The sequence below is a fragment of the Lonchura striata genome, chromosome 5 (genome assembly GCF_046129695.1).
Source record: "Lonchura striata isolate bLonStr1 chromosome 5, bLonStr1.mat, whole genome shotgun sequence".
Classification (NCBI taxonomy): Eukaryota; Metazoa; Chordata; class Aves; order Passeriformes; family Estrildidae; genus Lonchura; species Lonchura striata.
The window spans coordinates 56,086,728-56,109,196 of record NC_134607.1 but is presented as its reverse complement, the minus strand read 5'-3'; the positions used below and the strand labels follow the sequence as shown (position 1 = coordinate 56,109,196).

The 22,469-nt window shown below is 36.6% G+C and overlaps 1 protein-coding gene across 4 annotated transcripts in view; it reads right to left on the bottom strand.

Annotated features, from left to right (window-relative positions):
- The window catches only part of NR1H4 (nuclear receptor subfamily 1 group H member 4), a 35,780-nt gene that overhangs the window by 7,812 nt on the left and 5,499 nt on the right, over nucleotides 1-22,469 (bottom strand). For 2 of the 4 annotated variants that reach the window (XM_021552733.2, XM_021552732.2), the window contains 6 exons: nucleotides 14,096-14,458; nucleotides 8,772-8,924; nucleotides 5,036-5,169; nucleotides 4,422-4,520; nucleotides 3,764-3,863; nucleotides 2,698-2,844 (listed from right to left, as the gene is read on the bottom strand). In XM_021552733.2, the coding sequence (XP_021408408.1) occupies nucleotides 2,698-2,844; nucleotides 3,764-3,863; nucleotides 4,422-4,520; nucleotides 5,036-5,169; nucleotides 8,772-8,924; nucleotides 14,096-14,458 (996 nt within the window). Of the gene's footprint in view, nucleotides 1-2,697; nucleotides 2,845-3,763; nucleotides 3,864-4,421; nucleotides 4,521-5,035; nucleotides 5,170-8,771; nucleotides 8,925-14,095; nucleotides 14,459-18,405; nucleotides 18,556-22,469 lie in introns of those variants that run through there. The other 2 variants (XM_031507449.2, XM_021552734.2) reach the window with 2 other exon arrangements.

Genomic DNA, 22,469 nt, shown 5'->3' with positions numbered 1-22,469 from the left:
TTTAGGACCTTACTAGGAGCCATAAATAATCCTGATGCTGTTTTTTCATTTGTTACCTATAAACTTGATTTTTAAACTCCCACTCAGCCATCAATGAATTTCTTCTAAGGCTCTCTGTTGTCTTTGTATGTTTCAGTTTGCTGCATTTAGCCTTTTTTGTTTCTGTGTTTATTTGTTTTCCAGTGAGGCATTTGGAAAAAGAGGGGTTTAATCTGTTCTGACCATTCTTATCTCTTAGACCAGTCTACAACATTATAATGGTCAGCTACAGCTGTTAGTAGCATTTGTCCTTACTGGTTAAGACTGGAAAATATTGTTTACATTTCTACTCTAATGTCACATTTTGTACAGGCTACTATGAAACCTATAGCCCTGGAGTTGAGTCCTATGACATTCAGTCCTATGACTGCATAATATTTAATATTCTTAGTATTGAATACTTGTAATATTTTGTTTTACTGTAATTTATATTACATATTATGGAAATAACATTGAAAACTCTATATGTAAACAATGATAACAGAAGAATTTGGATGCCTTTCATTCATTTTGTTTAATCTTTGTCACATGAAAATAATAAGGATTTAAAACACAAAAATAAGCTACTTCTGTAGCAGATATTTTAAAACTATTTCAAAGTTTCATTTATTAAAAAGTTAAATAGATCTAGTAGCAGTAATTAAACTAGAAATGCAAATATTTACAACCTGCTTTTTTTATTGTCATGGCCCTATTAAATGCAGCAAAAGAAAATCTTTTAAAGTAGGTTTGAATATGCACTAAGTAGAGAAATAGAATATATAAGAAAAGTTATTTTATTCTGGCTATTAATAGAAGGAAAAAATGCAGTCAGCAGCAGTAAGCTGAATAATATGTTATCCTCTTGTAATAAATGGAGGGGGGAGTTGTAACATCAGAATTTCCTCTTATGTCTTCAACTTGATCCTGGCTTGAGGGAAGATGTTTTAGAAAGCTTCTTCCAGAGCAAGAAGATACATTTGTATTTAAGCACGCATAATGGTTTAAAAAGTTACAGTGTTTCATTTCTTGGGAACTATTCAGGGTTTTTGGTTTAAGAATTTGCTTTTAATTTACCCTGGAGTTTTTTCCCGACAGGAGAAAAAAAAAAAAAAGAGAGAAAATTGCAGTAAACATACCAAATTTTGAAGTCAAGCACATACTTGCAAAATATAATATTGCATCTCAGCTGAATTCAATAGTTGCAGAGAATTAACAGAATATTTTAAAATTATGACTAAGGAAAATTATTGGTATGACATAAAGGCTTATGCAATGTTCTGGATTAAAGTATTTCTTGCTTTTGGTGGTTTTTTTTTAATGAACAATTGATGCCCTGTACAAAGAAGCTTCATACTCATTGTACAGATTAGAGAAGAGAAGCTTTCAGTAATCATGTTGCCATATGAATTAATTGCCCCAAAAACTATTTCTATCAAAAATGTGGGTTATAATCCAGTAAAAAAATCTCTTAATTAAGATATTTAGATATGTGACAACTCATTACAGTTTCCAGGAAACACATCTGGTGTTCTTGGCATATTTCTCTGCCTGCAGAACCTGGACCAGAAGCTATTAATATCACTCTGGAAGTCACTATTTCCAGTCTATCAAATAGTACCCTCTTACAATCAATCAAAATGAAAGAAATATATAAAACTACTAATTACAAATGAGTGTGCTAAGCCAAAATAAATACATATGCTCATAGAGAAATATTCTTAAGTTTTCTGACTCCTTTTCAGTGAATCAAATATGTCAGTACTGCTTAATCTTGCTTACATCCGTAGTATTTTCTGAACAGAGTTCAAGCCCATTTCCATGACTAATAATTGAGGTTACATATTCTTCTGTCTCCTCTCCTTCTGATCCTTAAAAAGGAAAGTCAGAAGGCAGCATCTATAGACTGACTCTGTTATTATGAATTGTTGATCCATTTGAATATTCATCGATAGGTATCTGAGGGTTGGATAAAGCTTGCTGGTCAATACAGAAAAAGGCAAAACATTCAGTATTGCATTGGTGGAGCACAAAGAATGCATAATAATGTACAATTTCACCTGCTGTAAGGAATAAATAACATCTAGCCCCATTTGGCTTTTCATAATTATTACAATTTATGTCTACAACCAGTGGAATTCATCAGAATCACTGAACTTTCAATGGACCTTAAGAAACAAAAAACATACTGAGAACATGCTGTATTTATAATTCTTCTATGTACTGTGTTCATTGTGATTCAATTTTACCAGAACAACCCTAAGAATAGGTGCTTGCCTTCAGTCATCTTCAGTAACATCCTAGAATCTTTCTTTTCTTCTTATAGGGATTGTCTAAAATCATAATTACCAATTATGAAAGCATAATTACCAATTCTTTATGTGAACAATTTGAAATGGTAATAGTACATCATTCTTTCATACTTATCACTAGAGACATGCAATAGGTTTATTTGATGAAGCATTATTCATAATAGTTGCAATGTACTTGTAAAGAATCCTTTACCTTATGAACTTTAGACTCAAGGCTTAGTTAGATTTGTTCTAGTTAATATAAAGAACATTCAGATAAATCTATCTCAGCACTACTAAACAATCTTACTAGCTTCCCAAGGGCCGAATACTGACACAGAAGTGGAATGGTCTGGTTTCGTTTTGCCCCATTGAGCAAGAGACCTACCACTATTGCGAATTCTCTCTTCTAGAAGGACAGTGTGTCCCGTAGGAAGTTTCCTGCTGAAGATTTCAGCTGAGCGGAGGAACATGGCTTCTACTGCTGAGCCCTTCAGCAATGCAATCTGGTCTTCATGATCAAGGGTTTGAAAGCCTGAGGACACATTAGAGACAAATCAGTCCTGAAATTCCTGCATGTGAGGTGCCACACATCTGCATAGCCTCGATGTTGGCATCAGTAGGGTAGCTGAGTGCTGCAGACGTTCAAACCTGGACTTCAGGACATGACACTGATTTGAACCTACCCAAAGTTTTTGGGGCTTACACATGTATTTCAGTGTTCATGGTACTTTAGAGGATAAGGAAAGTGTAGTGGTGTATATTCAATAGTAAGAATTTCGTTAAACCTGATGCTGCTCCATAATATCTTCTGTTTCCACCAGAGCTCTCTACACTGCTTTCCTACTGCCATGCTTCTTTCAGTATTACAATGCACCTTCCTTAGTTAAAGGGGACCTCTACCATATGCCCAGTGTTCAGTCTTGAGGTAATATGAACTTGAGACTTTAAAAAATGCTAATAAACTCAGATTTTCAGCACTTATCCATAACACACAATGCAAGGACCATAAATATTGGTGCCACCAACTAGAGAAAGTTCTTGTGTGGGACTCACGATTCAGTGGGTGTTATAACCTAGAGGCATTGCTAGAAAGGCAAAAAAGGGAATCAAGTAGAGTCTAGCAAATGTTAGTGGTAATTTAAAGGCAGACTATTTGGCACTGCAGCAATATATAAAAAATAAATTCTCTCTACAGACACAATCCCTTCTCTGAGCATTTTCTTTGTCAGTAGCTAAAGGGTGCCACATCTTGGAGTAGCAGATTTTGGATTGTTCAGTCTACTGTTCTTCAGAGCACAAAGCACTTTTTCTTTATACAGTATCTAAACAGTGTGTAGAAGGATCAAGCATTTTTAAATAGTCTTTAAAATATACACAAAGCTTTCCAAAAGGCAACAGAAACACATGTAAGTGTTGCAATAACAAAATTTTCTCCAATGTGCTGGATATACCTGGTAGTTTTTTAGTGAATTCCACAAGAACCTGCACATGACTGGTTGCCATTTCTGTTAAAATCAGAAAATTTCCTTCAGCACTGAATTCCTCGTTCAGCTGTTAAAAATTAAACCAAACAAAATCTGTTAATTTTCACTGACATTTCATATTTAGGAGCACAAAATACATGAACTATTAGACTGGACCAAGCAAGAGTTCTGCCAAACACTGTAATTTTTCTCCAATGTTGTCAAAATCAAGTATTTTGGAAGGCAACATAAGAAGTATACAGTGTTTATTCATCTAGAAAATATTTTCAAGATTCCAGGCTGGTGTCTTTACAGAAAGGAAGCTTGACAGCAAGTCAAACTCAAATCACTGCCTACACTGGCAATGGAAAAAAAAAAAAAGCTGCAACTAGCTAAGGATAGATTTGATCATAAAAGTCTTATTCTAAAGCTGAAATATTTTTCTTAATATTTAAATTTTATAAAGATATGGTCCAATTGTTGACTGAATGGGAGAGATTCTGCCCCACTTTCAGCATACTTTAAGTGTAAGCCCACAGTTTGCTCTACTTACTACACCTACTTACACTGACTACCAATTTTTTTTTCCTTGTAATCCTCAGTTTCATTATCAGTGTTTCAAAAATTAATTTTTCACTATACTTACTAGTTTTTTTGACACCTCCTGGGGTATTTGTTGTTTACTGTATGAATCCATAATATAATCAAGAAGTTTCTGCTGCTCTGGGGTAAGTTCTACCTTCTCCTATACTGGCAAAAAAAAAAAAAAAAAAAAAAAAGCCCATCATGAAATGCAGTCATAGCATCTCTTGTTTTAGGCAAAAGCTATACATCCATTTTTTACCATTTGGAGACCAAGGAGATAAGAGGTTTTCTTCTCACTGAGGCTTTTACAGAAGTGTACAGAAGAGAGGTGTATAAATTTTTTAAACTGCATATGTTTGTATGGTTAATTATCAGAAATAAGGAAATGTTTAGCAAATAACTAGGTAAGTTCAAGTTTTAATATCACACCTCAATGTATGTGATATATGTACCCCAGAAAAAATACTCCATGGATCTTACAGATGCTTTACAGGGTTTTGACTAAAAATATCAGAACTACAAATATAGTCAAGGCATTTCCTTGACTTAGTGGAAGATAAAGTTTCAATCAACACAGATAGCTCCAGAGGATTTTCAATACTCTTTATTCACTGTACTAGATGCATTTAACAAAATCACTTCACCAGGAATGAACTATAACAAGAATTCTCTTACCCTATATATTTTAGTTGTAGAAGTTACTTGTTTCACATCATGGCCTTCGCTGTCTTCATTGACTGTCTGATCTGGGGGCTGTTTCACATTTTTCCGTAGCCTTTTTGACTTGCACTGTATCTCTGTTAAGAGACCTAGGACACATAATGCAACACAAAGCAATTGAATTTGTATATGCCCGAGGCACTGAAGAGGTACTTAGACATGCCCATGAATGTCCTTTACAACAATCAACAACCCTGCTTACCTGTGCAGATCATCTTGTGAACATGTCATTATCTTTGGATTTGAGTCTACTGAGACAAGCTAGGCACACACTATGAGTAGTCTACCCCACATGGAGCTTATCTGCAGACCAAAACAGTTGGTTCTGCTGACCCAGAATCCACACACTGAGCGTGTCAGGGGTCTTGCTTTGGACCAGGTCTGATCTATTCTTACAGGCAAAAAGCCCATTAGTGATGGGAGTATAATGCATTGTGCCTTTGGTTCAGCCTTATAGAAAAGCCTTTCCTGTGCTCCAAGACCTGAACCAAAGTACAATAAATAGGAACAATTGGAAAACTGTCATCCAAATAATGCTCTTTTGCTCTGATCCAAAACAGTGATCAAGGTGCAGCTGTTCTTACACAAAGGGCATTGGATATTTATATATATATATATAATATTTAAGCAATATTAGGTCTTTGTGCAGAATCTTTGGAAAGAAAGCCCACACAGAAGAGGGGGCTCCCAGGTTTTAGCCATTACTGTCTCACTACACAGGTAGACCAACAACTGAAAACATAGACTCAGATGGGCAAAAGTACCTTTAAAATGTATTTAAGAAGTTACCCAGCTGGTCTTGTTATTTTGCTTTTCATTGTATTAGAGGAATGCATAAAGCTCAGATTTTATTACAGAGTTTCACTTGCAGAAAAGGATTTTTGAATTTGTGGTACGGGATTTTCCCTCAGTTTTTTGTTGTTCTAGAATACATTTCAGTACTTTGAACCAGGAAGCGTAATTGTTTGGATGTCCTGAAAACTATCAATTTTCTTGTTCTAACAAAAGAAGGGAAATAGGTACCCTACACAATCTGTGGAAGACCATCAGAAATCACAAATGAAAAATTAAACACCTAAGTATTCACCTAAAAATAAACTTACTTATTTTAAACATAAGACTTCTTTCTTTCTCTTTTCTTTCTTTCTTTCTCTTTTCTTTCTTTCTTTTCTCTTTTTCTCTCTTTCTCTCTCTCTCTCTCTCTCTCTAGTATTCTTCCCATTCTTCTCCTTTAAAAATGCAGAGCAGGAAAAGAGGCTCATTCAGTGAGTATATGATGTGGAGGAAGATACCATCAAACCAGTGAATCTCGTTGTGACTGTTTTTAATTTCCTGTTTAAGCCCTATATAAAATGACCTACCTGAACTGCTGAGAGAAGAGGAAATTTACATGATTAAAATAAGACCTGCAAAGAATACCTTGAAAGGAGGGAATAGGAATGATAGAGATAATAATTGGTATTGAGCCATGTAATTTGTGGTGCCACACAGCACCACAGATTTCTTTTCCTAAATTATTCAGTGCATCCTTTGGTGCTGTTAATGGGCTTCTGCTGTTTTCCACCAGCTTAGAATCTAGTCTATTGCCTTCCTAGGGAAAATTTGCTTTACACTTGTCTTAAGCATTAAGACAGATTTTTCTCATGCTTCTCGCTACTAAGTATTACCTTGATATCTTAATCTGTCTCCATTCAAGTCATCTGAAAAACTTGTGAGACAGGATGTCACTTTTTAGCTCAGAGATAGCTAGGTTTCAATGGGTATTAAATTCCAGGAAGAGTGGCAGAAGCTGGGTCTTCCCTAGGTAGACATTTCACCCAAGAAACTTGCAGTTTAGATCCAAATGACAGGAAAGGACTGAAACTGGTGGGTTTAGTCTGTCTGTAGTTTGCACATATAGGGCAGGAGAAAGATGGTTGAGTAGCTGTGCCATAAATATTTATAATACTTTAGCTCCTTGTTCAGAGGGGGAAAAGAATCCACAGAGCTTGCAATTGCAATCCTACAAAATGAGTAAGTGAAACAAAGTTCAAGGTAACCTTTTATTTCCTAGTCATATTTTTCACATAAAGGCCCTATTCTACTAGAAGTTTCATGTTTTACTGTCCTAGATTGCCTTGAACTAAAAGCAATTATATGACACACTCCTACTTTAAAGCCATTAAATGGTGCCTTGCCAAACATCCTCATTGCAGTGCATTAGAACACACTTATGGTTAAGTTATGAGCAACACAAGATACCCCATGTTTCCATTGCAGAGAGAGAGTCAAATGGCAGCAGCACCCACTGGCTTTTATTTTCCGTATGCCAGCTTGTGAAAATGATAGGCCAGCATAAAAGTTTCATGTGGTCTCAGCCAGTATTATTTACACTGACCTGTTTTTTTTTTTCAGCAGTGGGTTGCTGGGTTTTTTGCTGCACTGAGTGACTCAAGCTATTTTGAATACTCAAAATTTTGAAGCAATGGATCAGGGATGAGCTCCGCAGGGGAGTTATTTTCCTCTGACAATGCAGGGTAGGTATGTGGAGTTCTTCCATCAAAGTGGGGTCTGCTCATATATTTATGTATTGCACAAGAATATGTTCTATCTCAGAATCTTTGCAGCCTGTTCAATTTGCAGAATGAAAGATTAATTACATTATGCTGGCAACACCTTCAAAATATTGATGGAGCTTATTGTTTCTCACATAACCAACAGTTACTATAGCATCTTCTGATCAGATTGAAGGATAGAAATATATTAAAAATTCCAAGTAGATTAATTTCCTGTATGAACATAAATTGATTTCACACATACGTTTATGCTAAAGTGACTGGAGCCATCAAGAAGAACAAATTGTAGTCCTATTCATGGAAGGCAAAAGAGCAGATGTTTACAGAGTGTTTCAGGAGCAGGCTTAAAAAATAGTGCAATAACTCAAAGAGGAGCTTTAAACATATTCAAAGTTGCACTCCAGTATCCCCATTGTTCTAAATTATCCAGTTTGAAGCTCAATAAAGTTTGTAAATTGTCTGAATAGAATATATTCCTTCATATTTGGAGACCTGTTTCTGAGTTCTACCTATTGCCTACATGCAAGGCAGGAAAATCTATAGCACCATGAGAAAAGCTAATAGGAGTATAAAAAAGGGCCAGCCCTTACCCAGCTTTGCCTGATTGCTGGGTGAGGTCTGGGAACATAGAGTTGGCAAGTCCACAGAAACTTCCTGCTAGTGACACTCCTGCTCTTTTCTTGAAAATGGCATTGTGTATGTGCCAAAACTTGGACCTGGCCCACAAGAACTTGACTGAGGGAGCCCCAGAAAGAGGAGGAAATAAAAGCACCAGGAATTTCCTGCTCTGGCTTCCATAACACTGCAAACCCCTGACTCCTGGGGAGCATCCCATAGGCCCACTTCCCCTGCTCCTTCCCACTCAAGCAGACTAATAGCTGTCATCCAGTGCAGGACTGGCCTCCCTTTGCCATTTGCTCAGCTCCTATGCCCTCGCATCCCTGACCACCAATTAAATCCCATTGCTTAAAAGTGCATTTGTCTTTCAACAGGCTTTGATGTACAGGCACAGCATCCATCTCCTTTCATACACCTTCCACCTGCCAAATGACACCTTTTATAACTTTATTGTCAAAACCAGATCACTCAAGGAAATACAGTATTTAGCGCACACTCTGACTGGATGATGCAAATACCTGTATACATACATTCAGCCAACATGCCCATCTGCTTGCATTTCCTTAGACGGCACTCCTGGCATTTTCTCCTCATGTACATGTCCATCTCACAGTTGCCTCCATTTTTGCATTTATATACTGCATTTTTTGTGATGCTTCTTCTGAAGAATCCTGCACAAAACAGCAGTGACATAGATGAAAGAAAAGTCATACCTAAATCTGAAACCTGCTAGTAGCAGGCTAAGCAGCAGCACTAGAGCCATAGGGTGATACCATACAAATAGCCAGTGGAAAAAAACTGTGAGTCTGTTAAGTCTCTTGAGGTACAGAGTGTAGAGAAAGAGAGCTGAGTAACTCTTCACCCTTCCCGTAGCTCCTGAGAGCAACAGAAGCTCCACATACTGGTCTGCTCACCTACCTTCGTTTAGCAAGGAAGCTGCACTGTATCTGCTTATTATATTATATTATTATACATGTGGCCTCTGCCCCGTTTACTCCAGCCTTATTCAGTAAGTACAGTCCACTTGATAAGTTAAGTAGTCACCTAATTTCACATGCACAGGCAGTTCTACTGGTATCTTCACTGGATGCACTCAAAAATTGCACAGTAACCACTGCAAAGAGCAACTGATACAAGAAATTGAGAGGACCTTTCCTAAGTCTGTCCAAATCTCCTATTTGGCTGCTGCCCATGTGTGAGAGCAGCACTGTGGGCAAAACATAGGGTACACAACATAATAAATGTGATTAAATAAGGGTCATCACAAAGCAACAGAATCTTTGCAAGCAATATTTCCTAAATTTTTAGTGTTAGTCACTGTGCCATTATAATCTTCTTACATTGCCCTTCACATGGCAGAGACTATTTAGCATCAGCTACAGTAGGAATCAGTTTTCCTCCCTATGTGAGGGCAGGTTTCTGAAATAAACTCCTGGGAACTTCTGCTCCCCCATCACTGATTTATACTGTACTTCAAACTAGAGCTCTGTGTACATTTATATTAACCAGAGCTATTCAAAAAGCTTCTGTTTTTTTATTACCACTGCTTGGCACAATAAAACTATTGTTTTCCAACCTGACACTCTAATGCATTAAAAGAGAGACCATATAAGAGCCAGTCTCCAATAATCAAATCATAGAGCAATAATCAAATCATAGAGCACATTTGGTTGTGAATCTGAAGAATTTTCTGTGTGTTTGAAGAATTGTGCATTGTCAGATGGCAATTTCCCGAATTTGCCCCATGGTTTTATATTTGCCTAATCACTTCCAAGCACCAGTGTGTAGCAACCAGTAAAAGAATTCCACTACCTGGTCACAAATAATCTGACATTTCTCTGAATCTTCAGTAATTCCTGCTTGAAATCTCTTCCATGGTGTCTGTTTCATTGGCTGTTCTTCAAACAAATACAGTTGACTGGCATCAGCCTCTTTTGAAATGCAGATTACTTAGAGCCTCCAGAAGCCCCAGGCATTATTTTTATTCATCACTCACATGGTTTTAATACATTACCATTTACTGGTCAAGGAAGGGGAAAAAAAGCCTGGATTTAAGCTGCAAATTCTTGCTGTCAGTTAAAGGCAACTGCATCTGCTTTATATAATTTATTATTTAACTTGTAAATTTTAAATCCCATAGTTTATGATACATTAATTAGTGGTAAATGTTGAAAAGCTCTGCACAAATATTTAAAATATTCTAAGACTGGCTGATGAATTTATCACTCAATCAATTCACAAGGTGGGGATTTACTACTTCATGATGAAAGAAAGAAAAAAATTTTGATAAATATTTTTTTTTAAGATTTACAAGAAAGAAAAAGGCAAAAACATGGATGAAAAATCTAGGAACCAGCAAGATTCAAGCAATCAAATACTTTCTCTTGAAAATTAAAGTTTTGGAAAAGCGAAATTATCTGAAATGAAAAGCAAAATAATTTTTTTCTTTTTGACAAACACTAATTTTAACCCTATTCTTGCTTCAGTTTTCTCACTCTTGAATCATTGTCTTTTTGAACAGACTTCTTCATAGCTAATTTTGAAATTAGCTCTTGGTATTAATTAAATATCACTGTATATTATTCACTACTAATTCAAAATGAACTTACACTGCTGGAAATGTGATTTTCTATAACAAGAGGAGTTTTACTAAAATTTAAAGGTAAGTCTAAAACAACATATGTTAAACTAACAAAGGGTTAGTAACCCCAAAAGCTGAAGGTTTTTCTGGCACTGTCTAATTTTCATCTGATCTTGCCAAATTACAAAAAGCTCCTGTTGGCTGGAAGTGTTGAATTTGCTTTGTTCTCAGATAGTCACGAATATGATTAATTATGGTAGAGCTGCTCCAATGTTACTGATGCTGATTTTTTTCTCATGGAAATTATGAAAGTTGAAGGAGGGCAGCTGTAAAAAGATTAGATTAAAGCTTTGGAAGTATCTCTGTTTTGCATCCTGATGGGTTTTAAATTTAAAAGTTTTTGAAATTCACAATTGCCAACAAAGTACCTGCTCTGCCCTGTCAGGCTATCAAGACATCTTCCAGCAGCATTCCTTTGCCCCATGCCCCCACGGTGGGTGTTAATGTGAGGAGAAGATTCAAGAGGGTTCCTTTTTTGCAAGAATTCTAGTCTGGTGTGAGATACATCAAGCAGCACAGGAGTGGTTTGAATACTGCAAAAACTCCTACTGCAAACCTGCATGGAGGGGATGTGTAACCAGCTTCTGATAGTCAGAATGGCTGAGGTTGAAGGAGATCTTGAAGACAGGTGCATTTTGTTTCAACAGAACTTATTCTGTGGCTTAATTAAACAAGCACAACATTATGTCACACTTGTTCTGTAACACCTAGCAATGGCCTTAACGCCCAGTATAACTACCCAGGCTGAGGCTGTACCAGAATGTGTTTGATGTCAGTCTGCAAAGATTGTTTCATAAATGGTCTCCACAGTAGCAAGTTTAAACACAGTGTATTGCTCCTTGTGCTGTAAATATTATGTAAAATACTAATGAAATATTAATATATATTTGTTAATGGATGGTAATGTATTAAGAAATATATATATATACACACATATTTATATTAGTGCATATACCCCTGCCAATATCTTCAAATAAATAGTCTCATGAGGACAATAGATAAAATCCTAATATTGTTCCATCTGCCCAAGAAAGAAAAGAAAACCAAAGAGAATAGAACGTGTTGCTGAATGCATTACCCATGAAAGAATTAATAATAAAAAAAAACCCTAATATATTCATCACAGAGGATTGAATCTCATAAAAATGTGTGCAAAGCTTCTTTGTTTGAATAAGAATATCCACTGCATCAATGGAGCAGAGGTGCTGCAAGGTGAGCACTAGTCCTATGGAAAGTGACCTGCGTATTATTTTGGACACACATTGATCATGAATTAGCAGTCTTGTTGCCAAAAGAAGGGATAATCTCATACTGAGGTTCAAGACACAGACACGTGAGGTAGTTATTATTCTACACTGATAAGAGCACAACTGAAGTGCCGAGCCTAATTTTGGTCTCCATGCTTTGAAGGTAATAAATACCCATGTGAAAAACTCCACAGATAACAAGAATGATCAAGAGATCTAGAAAACATAGTGTCTGTTTTGCCTTGTCAGAATTACTGTCCTCAGCACATCCCTTCACTGAATCATCTGGTACTTTAGTCACCTTTAAAACTTATTGTAGAAACAGAACCCTTTATCTTCAAGTAATTCAACTTTTACTATGTTTGATCAAGGGTACTATTCTTTGTAATTGATGTTGCAGTCATGAAACAGAACAAAGACATAAAATAGATCATCCCAATAAAACAGTAAAATTATGGTTACATAGAGTGATTCAAACTGAATCAGTAGGAAAGTGGATGCACTTTTCCTTTCACCATGGGCTTTAGTCTGAATATTTACCTGATAGCTTTAAACTCTCTTCTAGAAACATTATATACAGATTTCAAAGTTTGTAATTTTAAGTCTTGGAAATGTTTCTCACACATTTAATACTGCAGTTAATAAAGAGGAGGAACATCTTACCAACAGAATTAAAATGTCATTACTTGGAATCGTCACATCAAAATTGAGTTTAACCTGGTTCATAATGACAGCATTAATAAGAATTAATTCACAGTTTTTGACTTGGAGACTATTTACTCAGAAATAAATCTCTTATTTATTGGATTTCTTGAGATAAACTGTGTGAGCCTTGACTGTATTCATATTTAGAGTGTTCAGCTACTGTGGTCTGTATTTTCCTCACAAACGATTTTGTGATCAATAAAGAAAAAGCCCTACAATTAGGTCCAGATCCACTCTCTATAACAGTGAATTCCACATTAAGATATTTTAGTAATTTGGTAGTGACCATGAGTTAATATTTATCCATAAAACAGAAAAGTTATTGAAATATTTGTTCACAGAACAGGATGAAAAAATGGGGCACTATTTTTCTGGCCATAATGTACCTCAGCCCTGTCACAGATACATTATACCTCTTCAGGTATGATAGTTGACATAACCTCTTGTCCCTCTCTGATAAAATATCTGACAATCATGTTTATCATAACAGCAATGATTTTCTACATAACATTTATCCTGATAATAACATGTGAATAATATTCTTCTAAGAAGCAGGATATTTGTCCTACAGATACAACCTTCTTCCTGAAGAAGCTCCCTCCTTAGGGATAGGGGCTACTCTTAGGAGAAAGTATAGAACTAGAAATACTTTAATTTCACAAACATGAAGACACCCATCATATCCTTTTGGAGCTGAGGGAAAGAGAATCCCTGGGAACAGCCTGCAGGTGGGGGCTGACAGCTTTTACTTCCCTTCAATGCACACTACATGAGGCACTTGGGCTGGTTTTAACTATTTTCTAGGGCAGCCTAGCACTCAGCTCCCAGGGGCCTGCATGGGCATGTTCTTCCACAGGCAGAGAATGGCATGAACAGCTTCCACAGAGAGCAGAGCCAGGCTGCCAGACTCCACAGAAAGCTGTCCTGCAGTTCACCAAAAGCTAATAGGGCTCAAGAACTTTAGGTTGGCTCATTATGCTGTGTAACCACAGGGCAAGGGTAGAAAATACTGCCAGTCTGCCTTGGGAGAAATACAGAACAGGGTACACAGGATCCAAATGCAAGTCTCTAATATGTTTAATGATTTGGATAAAATTAACAAGAAAAGCAAAAAAAAAAAAAAACAAAAGCAAAACCACCCAACAAAACAAAACAAAAAAACCCAAAAAAAACCAAGAACAACAAAAAAACCAAACCCAAAATTCCCAAGAAACTGCTGTGCCTATTAGCTGAACTGATTTCACCCTACCTTTGCATCCTTCACAAGTAAGGGCATTATAGTGATACCCAGAGGCTTTGTCACCGCAGACCACACAGAGCTCTTCTCCTTTCACTCTTCCTGTGGAGTGACCCAGTCGAGGCTTTTTGGCTGCAGGGATATCCATTATCTCTGTCTCCCTTGTGAAAAAGGTCTCTGAGGGCAACCTCCTGAGTTCATACATCCCAGGGGAGTACCATTCCTCATGCTGCGGAGGGTAGAAGCCTAGGTTGGAGTAATAAGGTGGCGATGAGATCTGAGGCTGAACTTGGGGAAACGACACACTGTTGTACTGTGCATAAGGTGACACATCTGGCTCTTGAACTGGAGAATTCATTGGTTCTGAAAGAACACCTGGAAAATAATAATGCAAAATCAGTTTCTGTTACTACCATAAAATTGTAGTTACCAGAGAAGATTCCACTTCCAGACATCTATCTCAAAAACCAGGCACAAACACAAAGACTGTATTATCTAAACTCAGATTTGCTACACAAATACACTGCAAAACATTTTAAAAATAATTTATTCATTCTCAGACACTCCTTTATAATTGGTGGAAATGTCCGGCACTGGCAGTTACATTTAAAAAATCTTAAAAAGTATTGTGCAGGTAATCATATAGTTCAGTATATAAGAAAGAGCAACCCCACCCCAGAGAAGTTAACAACCCAAATTAGGCCTAAAAGCAGAAGGGAAGAAATCCAATTCAGAATTAATACAAATTAACATGATGTTTGAGTCATGTTAATTTGTATTAATTCTGAATGAATACATCATGACAGACAAAAACTCCTCTAGGGAAAAATGACAAGGGTGAGGCTTAATTAGAAGACTGAAAACATGAAATAAGTTTGAGAAGATAATAGGAAAGGTTTCTTCCTTGAAATAGGAAGGTGAGGTTACCAGGAAAGAACAAGAAAGATATTCCTAAGGGAAGTGGTGAAAGGCAACCTTTTCCCCATCCAGCCTCAAGTGGCCAGCCAGGCTCTGCAGCCTGGTCCCAGCCCCTACAAGCCTGTGCCATTCAGTGCAGCTGTGAGGCTCTCGTGGGAAGCACCTCTGTAAAGCCAGTATTAGTCACTCTGAGCCAGCAACAGACCTGGCAGTGCCCCAAGGAGTGACAGCCTTTCCTGTCGGGATCAGCACAGTATCTGGAGGCTACCATAGCCTTGTTTATTAACTAGCATATTTAAAATTGCAGACAACTGAACCCTCATTTCTTTTCTGTACTCCAAGCACAACATCTAGCAGTCCCTGGATGGTGTAGGTAAAATCAAGTCCACCTCAAACAACTGAAAAGCTGAATTCAAAAGTTATTTGCAAAGTATTTCTTATTTTCTGTTGGAGAGAGCCACATCTTGTTGTTTCATGAAAACTCTGACTCAATTCCTTCAATAGTTCCAAGAAGAAAGTCTGAGAAAAATATCACATATTTCCAGGAAGATGGCCAGTCGAGCTTTATTTGAATCAACATCAGTATTTACAAGGAAATCATAGATTGATGCTCATTGGTGACTATCACTTCACAATACTTCAGAAGAACTCCAGAAACATTTTTGCTGACATAAAATTGGTCCCGGACAAGTGTCCTTCTTTTGTGAGGAATCAAAAACAATGAAGAAATGCCAACAGTTAAGAAGAAGGAACATTTTTAATGACAAAGATAATTAAAATCTATCCTGGGGGATCCTTCCCTCTCCTTTGTCTCACTTCAGTTAGTGCCAGAAACGAACCTTTTAATTACCCTGGCTTTTTCACTTTCACAGTCTCTTACTCGCTCTGAAGCTTTCTGCCCTTCCTATTTTACCATGCTGCAGAAACCATGTGAGTGTTTTGGGTTTGTGTGGTTGCTATGTTATTGCTCACAGCACATTCTCTGCTGGTAACAAGTGTTGATGTACCGTTCCAGAATAAGCAGTGAGATGTATGTCTGGAAAAATGTCACACAAAACCAAATGAGAAAAATAGTGCCCTTTTTACCAGCAATTAGTTTAATTATGGTTGCATTTAATTGCTTTGGAAGAGGCCAGGGCACCAAATGCTACAATGGCAGTAGCAAAGTAGCAGAAGGCATTCCCCAAATGCAAGGTTATGCCATTTAATCAGAGTATGGACACGCAGAGGGCATCTGGGGACTCCATGAAAAAGCCTAGAAGTGATGCTTCAGCTTGATGCATCAGATGCAAGCTGTCACTGATACCTGCCAGTAACAGCAGTGACGAAACAAGTGAAGGGTGAGGACAGCAAAGATTTCATATCTAGTATAGGTTTAATGAGTGGTATTTTAGCTGTATTTACCACCTATTGAAACTGCTGCTTATGAAGACTGGTCAAGGTACATCAGGTACCAAAGCTGGGGTTAATTGTGGGATACACAATCATTCAGTCTCTGTTTGGAAAATAAGAATTTCACTGTGGAAAACTAAGTTTTCATTTTGCTTGAATGAAATTAATTCATAATTCAATTTCATTTGCTTGAATGTTGGTAATTAGTTGAGTTTGCTAAAAGAAAGTGGGACAATCCCAAAATGAAAAGGAAGAGCCTGTTGAGTTTTATCTTTCTACTATACACAGGAAACTCCACAAAAGCTGTACACCAGCCTCTTGAACTGCTTGGGCCTCTGAAACAGCAAGAAGAGAAGGCAACATTCCTTCCACAGAACAAAATATCAGCGCCTGTTAAAAGACTCAGAGCTATTAAAAGACTGCAGCACATCCTGAGACAATACTGGGGGTTTATTTAAACAACTGTAGAGACATTTGGTTACAAGTATGTTTAGAAAAATCTTCCCAAACATTAATTCTACTCTGCTTCCACAGGAAAAAAAAAAAAAAAACAAAAAAACCCCAAAAAAACCCCAAACAAACAAACAAAAAAAAAGAGTCTTAATTAAGTTAAATAAAGGGGAAAAAAGCCAAACAAAAAGCCAAACAGCCCATATCACCTCCTTTTTCCTTCCATCAGACAGTGTTGAACAATTTAGCTGAACTGAGTCCATGCTCAGAGCAATGGAAGGGAAAAAGAAAACCAGGCAGGTTTGAGAGAGACTGAGAGAACATGGACTTTTTCTACATAAAACTCACTAAAACTAAAACTACGTAAGACTCACTGCTTAAATCTGGGAAGTGCTCTAAGATCAGTATGATTTTTGAAGACAATTGGCTTGCAACTACGTAGGCTTTCCCACTTTATCTTGAAGTTTTGAGGGTTTTTTGTTCAGTTTTATTTTGGTTTATCTTAAATAGACCTGAGTATGACGTACCTGTAGGCCTGTACATGAGAGTCTGGACCAAATAATTTCTTATCACAAAAGAAAAGTAGTCTTATCTTACCAAGCGTAATGTACACAAGCTTTTCTCCAGATATATATATTAATAGAAGTCTGGGATGGACTGGTCTCATGAAGCTAAAGCATGAGCAGCCCAGTAAAATCATTGCAGTTGCAGTAGTATAAGCAGTGAAAGTGATATCAGAAATGAGCTCATTGGACTACATGGACATTTTGTTTGTGTGGTCTTAAATATTTTGAACCATTTATCTCTTTTTCCTTTTGGAAGGATACCTTTCAGAGTTTTAAGGAAAGACTATTTAAGCACACATAAAAGTTGAGTTACCGCTGCATATTTTCTCTGTTTGCAAATTTTATATTCTGTAAGTGTTTTTCAAATAAAACCTTTTACAAAATATTGAAATCTTGCTAAAAACAAAGTGAAACCTTCACATGCATGTGATCATTGTTTTAAAAATATTTTTTTTCTACTTGTGACTGAAACATATAGGAGAGTTTTACTTCTGTTGCTTTAAATTTTATACAGGATACTTTGCAAGAAACTCTAAAAAATATTTGACTTGTAGAAATATTCCTTGCAGGAATAAAGAAATTGTTTTCAGCTTGCAGAATGATACTGAGATTTTGTGCAAGCTAAATGTGATTTTATGCAGAATATTACAGAAATTACAATGAGATCACATTTTAATATAAAAGTTATTGTTCCACTAATATAAAGTTCAACAAAGGGAACTAAAGTCTAAGCAGGTTTAAAATATGAACCCCAGGCTTTCCTTCATTATTCATGAAGGAACATAATAAAATAATAATATTCAGAATTATGTAATTCAGAAATCATGGCATACATTATCAAAATCCTGCTTTAATTCCAAACAAAATATTTGTATATCTCTTAAATTATTTGTGTATCTTTTGGTGTAAAAAGCCTACTAGCATCCTACAATTTCAAGGAAGAGTGCAAGAATAGATAACAAAAAATATCCAAGGGAGAATATGGCAATATCCTACCTCAGGCTGTGTTCAGTCTGACCATTTCTTGACGAAAAATACTCTCCTTAAGGTGCCACAGTCCTTGTTTCCATCTTTTTCCCTTTTTACCTCATAAAGTTTACCTGTATATGAAACTTCTTAATTCTGCTTTGTCTGTGTCCTGTTCACTGTGAGAACTTTCTTTAAGATTAGAAAGGAGTGACACAGACCAGAGGTTATATAGTTTACTAATTAACTTCATTACAAGCAACTTGTTTGTAGATGCCGGAAACAATGTCTGTTCCCAGTGTGGATTTACCTGGAAAAATTTGGCTACCAGTTTGAGGGGATGCCTCTAAGTAGCCTAACCATTGTATTTTTGTACCTATTGTGGTTTAATTACAACCAAATTTTGCATCAATAAGTATTTGGCAAGGTCAGGTGGTTCTGTGCAATAGATTAACCGCGCCAGTATCACAGGAGGCAGGTTTTTCAAGTGGAGAAATACTGCATTCTCAAAAAAAGGCCAAAGTGCTCAGACCATACTGGACACACCTGCATGACAAGACAGAATGGTTTGGGCTGGAAGGGAACTTAAAGATCATCTAGTTCCAAACCCTGAAATAGGAAGGGACACCTTCCTCATAAGCAGGTTGCTGAAAGCCACATCCAATCTGTCCTTCTCATTAAATTTTTTATTCACATTGCCACTGTTTGGTTTGGCTCTCTTAATAATTATTATGAATCCAATGTTTTCTGTTTTAATTTGTGCTGGTTTGTTTCTTTTTGATTTGGGGGCCAGTTAAAAGAATAATTATTTTCTCTGCAGGGATGAAGCCAGATGTTGCATCAGCTGCCAGGTGCTGCCAAAGACAAGATGTTATTTAACACATCTTATGATCTTGAAGCTGTTTAATCAGTTTGGACACTTGACCCTACTAACTTTTTTATTACTATTATTTATTTTTAAAAATACATTAAAAAAAAATCAACCAAACAAAAAATCCCAAAACCCCCAACAAAACAATAACAACAACTAAAAAATCCCAAATAACCACAAACCAAACAAAGCCAAGGAACAAAACAGAAAAAAAATATGCAGATTTACCTAAAAGGAGTCAGTCTTTTAAGCTCCTCTTTGGCGCTTTGTCTACAACGATTTCCAATGGTATTTGTTGTTTTTAGTTAAGAAGTTTAGATATATTGCCTTCTTCTCCCCTTTGTTACATATCATTTTTTTCCCCTCCTTGTTCCTCATCCTTTTCTATACAGCTTTTAAGAGTGCCCATTACCCCCAAAAGCTTCTTTCCCAGCTAGGGACATATACAGTGAGACTGGCATTTCTTGTCTTATTATATGTTGATGTTACATTATAAGAAAACATTTTCAAGCAATTAAAAAATACTTGAAATACTTAAAATACTTGAAATAGGTCTTCATTCCAACTAAGCAGTTGATTTTCTTTCCAGGTTCTTAGAAATAATTCAGTTTCTATATCTGAAGTTTCACACTTCGTTTCTTGCATACTGGCAACTTCTGTATAAGGTGCTTTCACAGAAACTAGCTAGCTACTTACTTATCATAGAAATGACAGTTTGAGTCACGTATGTATGTCAGATGCCACACAAATATATAACCTTTCTGAATCACCTGAGTAGAGTTAGAAAAAGAAAAGCTTTTTTGCAGGAAAACAGGGTGGAAGGGAAGAACCCTGACTTTAACTAGATTAAAGAGCCTTTCTCATTTGCATTTTGAGGGCCTTTTCCCAGGGACTCATAACTTACGGAAATGAAAAACTATGGTTAAAACACACTAACTCCAAAGATGTACAGCGATACTCTACCTTCGCATATACTCTTAAAATGGCAGCATACAATTTTCATCTACTGAAAGATAGAGAACTTTTTTTTTTCCCTGAAACCTGCTGCATCTAGAAGTCTAGAAGCTAAGGAAGTAGAATTACCCTGGAATTTTTATGGTGATGTGGCTCAAAGCACAGGCAACTCAGAATTGACAACATTTCTTTTTGAAAGACCTGAACCTGGGACTAATGTTAGGAGAAGCAATTAGATTTGCTTCTGGAGGTCTAAGAACACTCTCCCTGTAGACTGAATAAAGCATGGTGAAAATAAAATGTGTATCCAGGGTCCTTTTACAGAATGAGAATGTGCATCTTTGAATAAAGGAGACTGATTGTATAATTTCTGTAAGCCAAAATTTTTTAACTTGTGAGCTGCAGTGTATGAGAAGACCAGAAAGAAACATCCATTATAAGGACCATCTAAAAGGAAAGCTTTCATTCTGTTTTCTGGGGTCCATAAGTCACTTCCTGCCAAAATGGAATGTCAAAAATTGCAAATAATTTACAAAGATAAAGAATTGAGAGGCAAAGCCGTTTCCTGCATATGTTTTGTAGAGGGAATCATATTTTCACAATGAGTAACTTTCTCTGTGCACTCAGTTGCATATTATTTCTGATAGGCTTTTTTCCAGCTATAAAAGCAAAAAAGACACCATATTAGAGTGGCACCCCTCAAAACAAAAGTCAGCTTAAGTAAAACACAGCAGGAGTGCTAAGTTTTCTTCCTACTGGGACCCCTGATTCAACTCCTTAATACATTATTTCTTTCTGTTACAGAAATGTCAGTTTGAATTAAATCTCCATTGTGCTAAGCTCTGAACATCTTTAATGAGAGACACAATCCCTTTTCTGAAAGCTTCACAATTTATAAGTAAGATCACCTTGTGGAGGGAAAGTATTTTATATTAATATTCTTCCTTGTATTTTCAAGCAACTTTATCATTACTCCTTGCAATTAATGAAATAATTAAGAAAAAAGTAGACATTGGGGGGAAATTTCTTGACAAAAATCTGAAGCAGCTTGGGTATGCTGGAGTTTTGAAAGATGACTGAGAATAAAATTTGGCACCTTAGATTTGAACATCATTCTCCTCTCTGGATATCATGGCCTGACACTGGAATTAAGAGGTAGCAAAGGAGTTGTTTACCTGTTGGCATGCTTTTTTTTTGACAACTCCGAAATGTTTCTCCAACCAAACTCCAGAACAAGGAGGGATAAAAACCAGTAACACACAATAATGGGGTGACGTTACCATTAGTGATAATGCTCTAGTTTAATGGTATGGAGCCAGGACACTGCAAGTGGTCTGACTTGTAGAGATGGTCCTGACTTCTAGGAGCTCTGCAGATGGAGGGGCTCTGGGTGCCAGAGTCCTTCCTTCCAGAGCCCAGGCACTACCCTTGTTTCAGACAGATAAAATGGAATGTGTTCGGTCTTTCCAGTACTCAAAAAGGCATAATTCTGGTCTTATTTGGACTGCAAACTTCTAAAATGTTTTTCAGCATTTTGTGGGACTTTGTATTGTGTGTGAGGCCCTCAATGCATCATAAATTACCCAATGAAGGACCCACACTCTTGTCAAATGAAAGGCTAAAAATATTTACAATTATCTTTTTTTTTCTTAGCAGTACATATATCAGAAAACAGCTTGCCCATGCTTATGAAATATTGATCAAGAATTTTTCACTCATTTACAAACTCATGCTTAGCCTTGACAAATTCAGTGAAACTGAAGCAAGGAGAATTTTCCAGACTGCTTTATAAATTTTCTTGTGCACTGAAGTTAATAGGATAAGTTTTAATTGTCTTAATAAAACAGAGATTTTAATTTAGGTGAAATTGCTTTCATACATTTTCATAATATGGCAATGCAAATACATTGCACTATAATTTCATTACAGATTAACTGGAAATATATTTGCTCTGCTTGATTTAATTGACTCACATGAAGGTAACATCCAGCCTCCATACAAAGGTCTGTTTTTCTCAGATGATCTCCAGTATTAGAAGAGTGTCACAAAAACAACCTACAGGTTCTGCTCTGAGCAGTGATGTGAGCAATGATGTGCAGGATTGCATTAACACCACTGATCTATTGTTTGTTATTCCTCTCATAAGTATTGAAGATTCAAGAAGGTTGGCACGTTTCAGCCTAATATCCTTGACTTGAAATTTCAGTCCATTTTCCTCTAGGTTTCTGAGTATAGGACCGCTTTCTATTTCAACCCAATCTGGTGACTT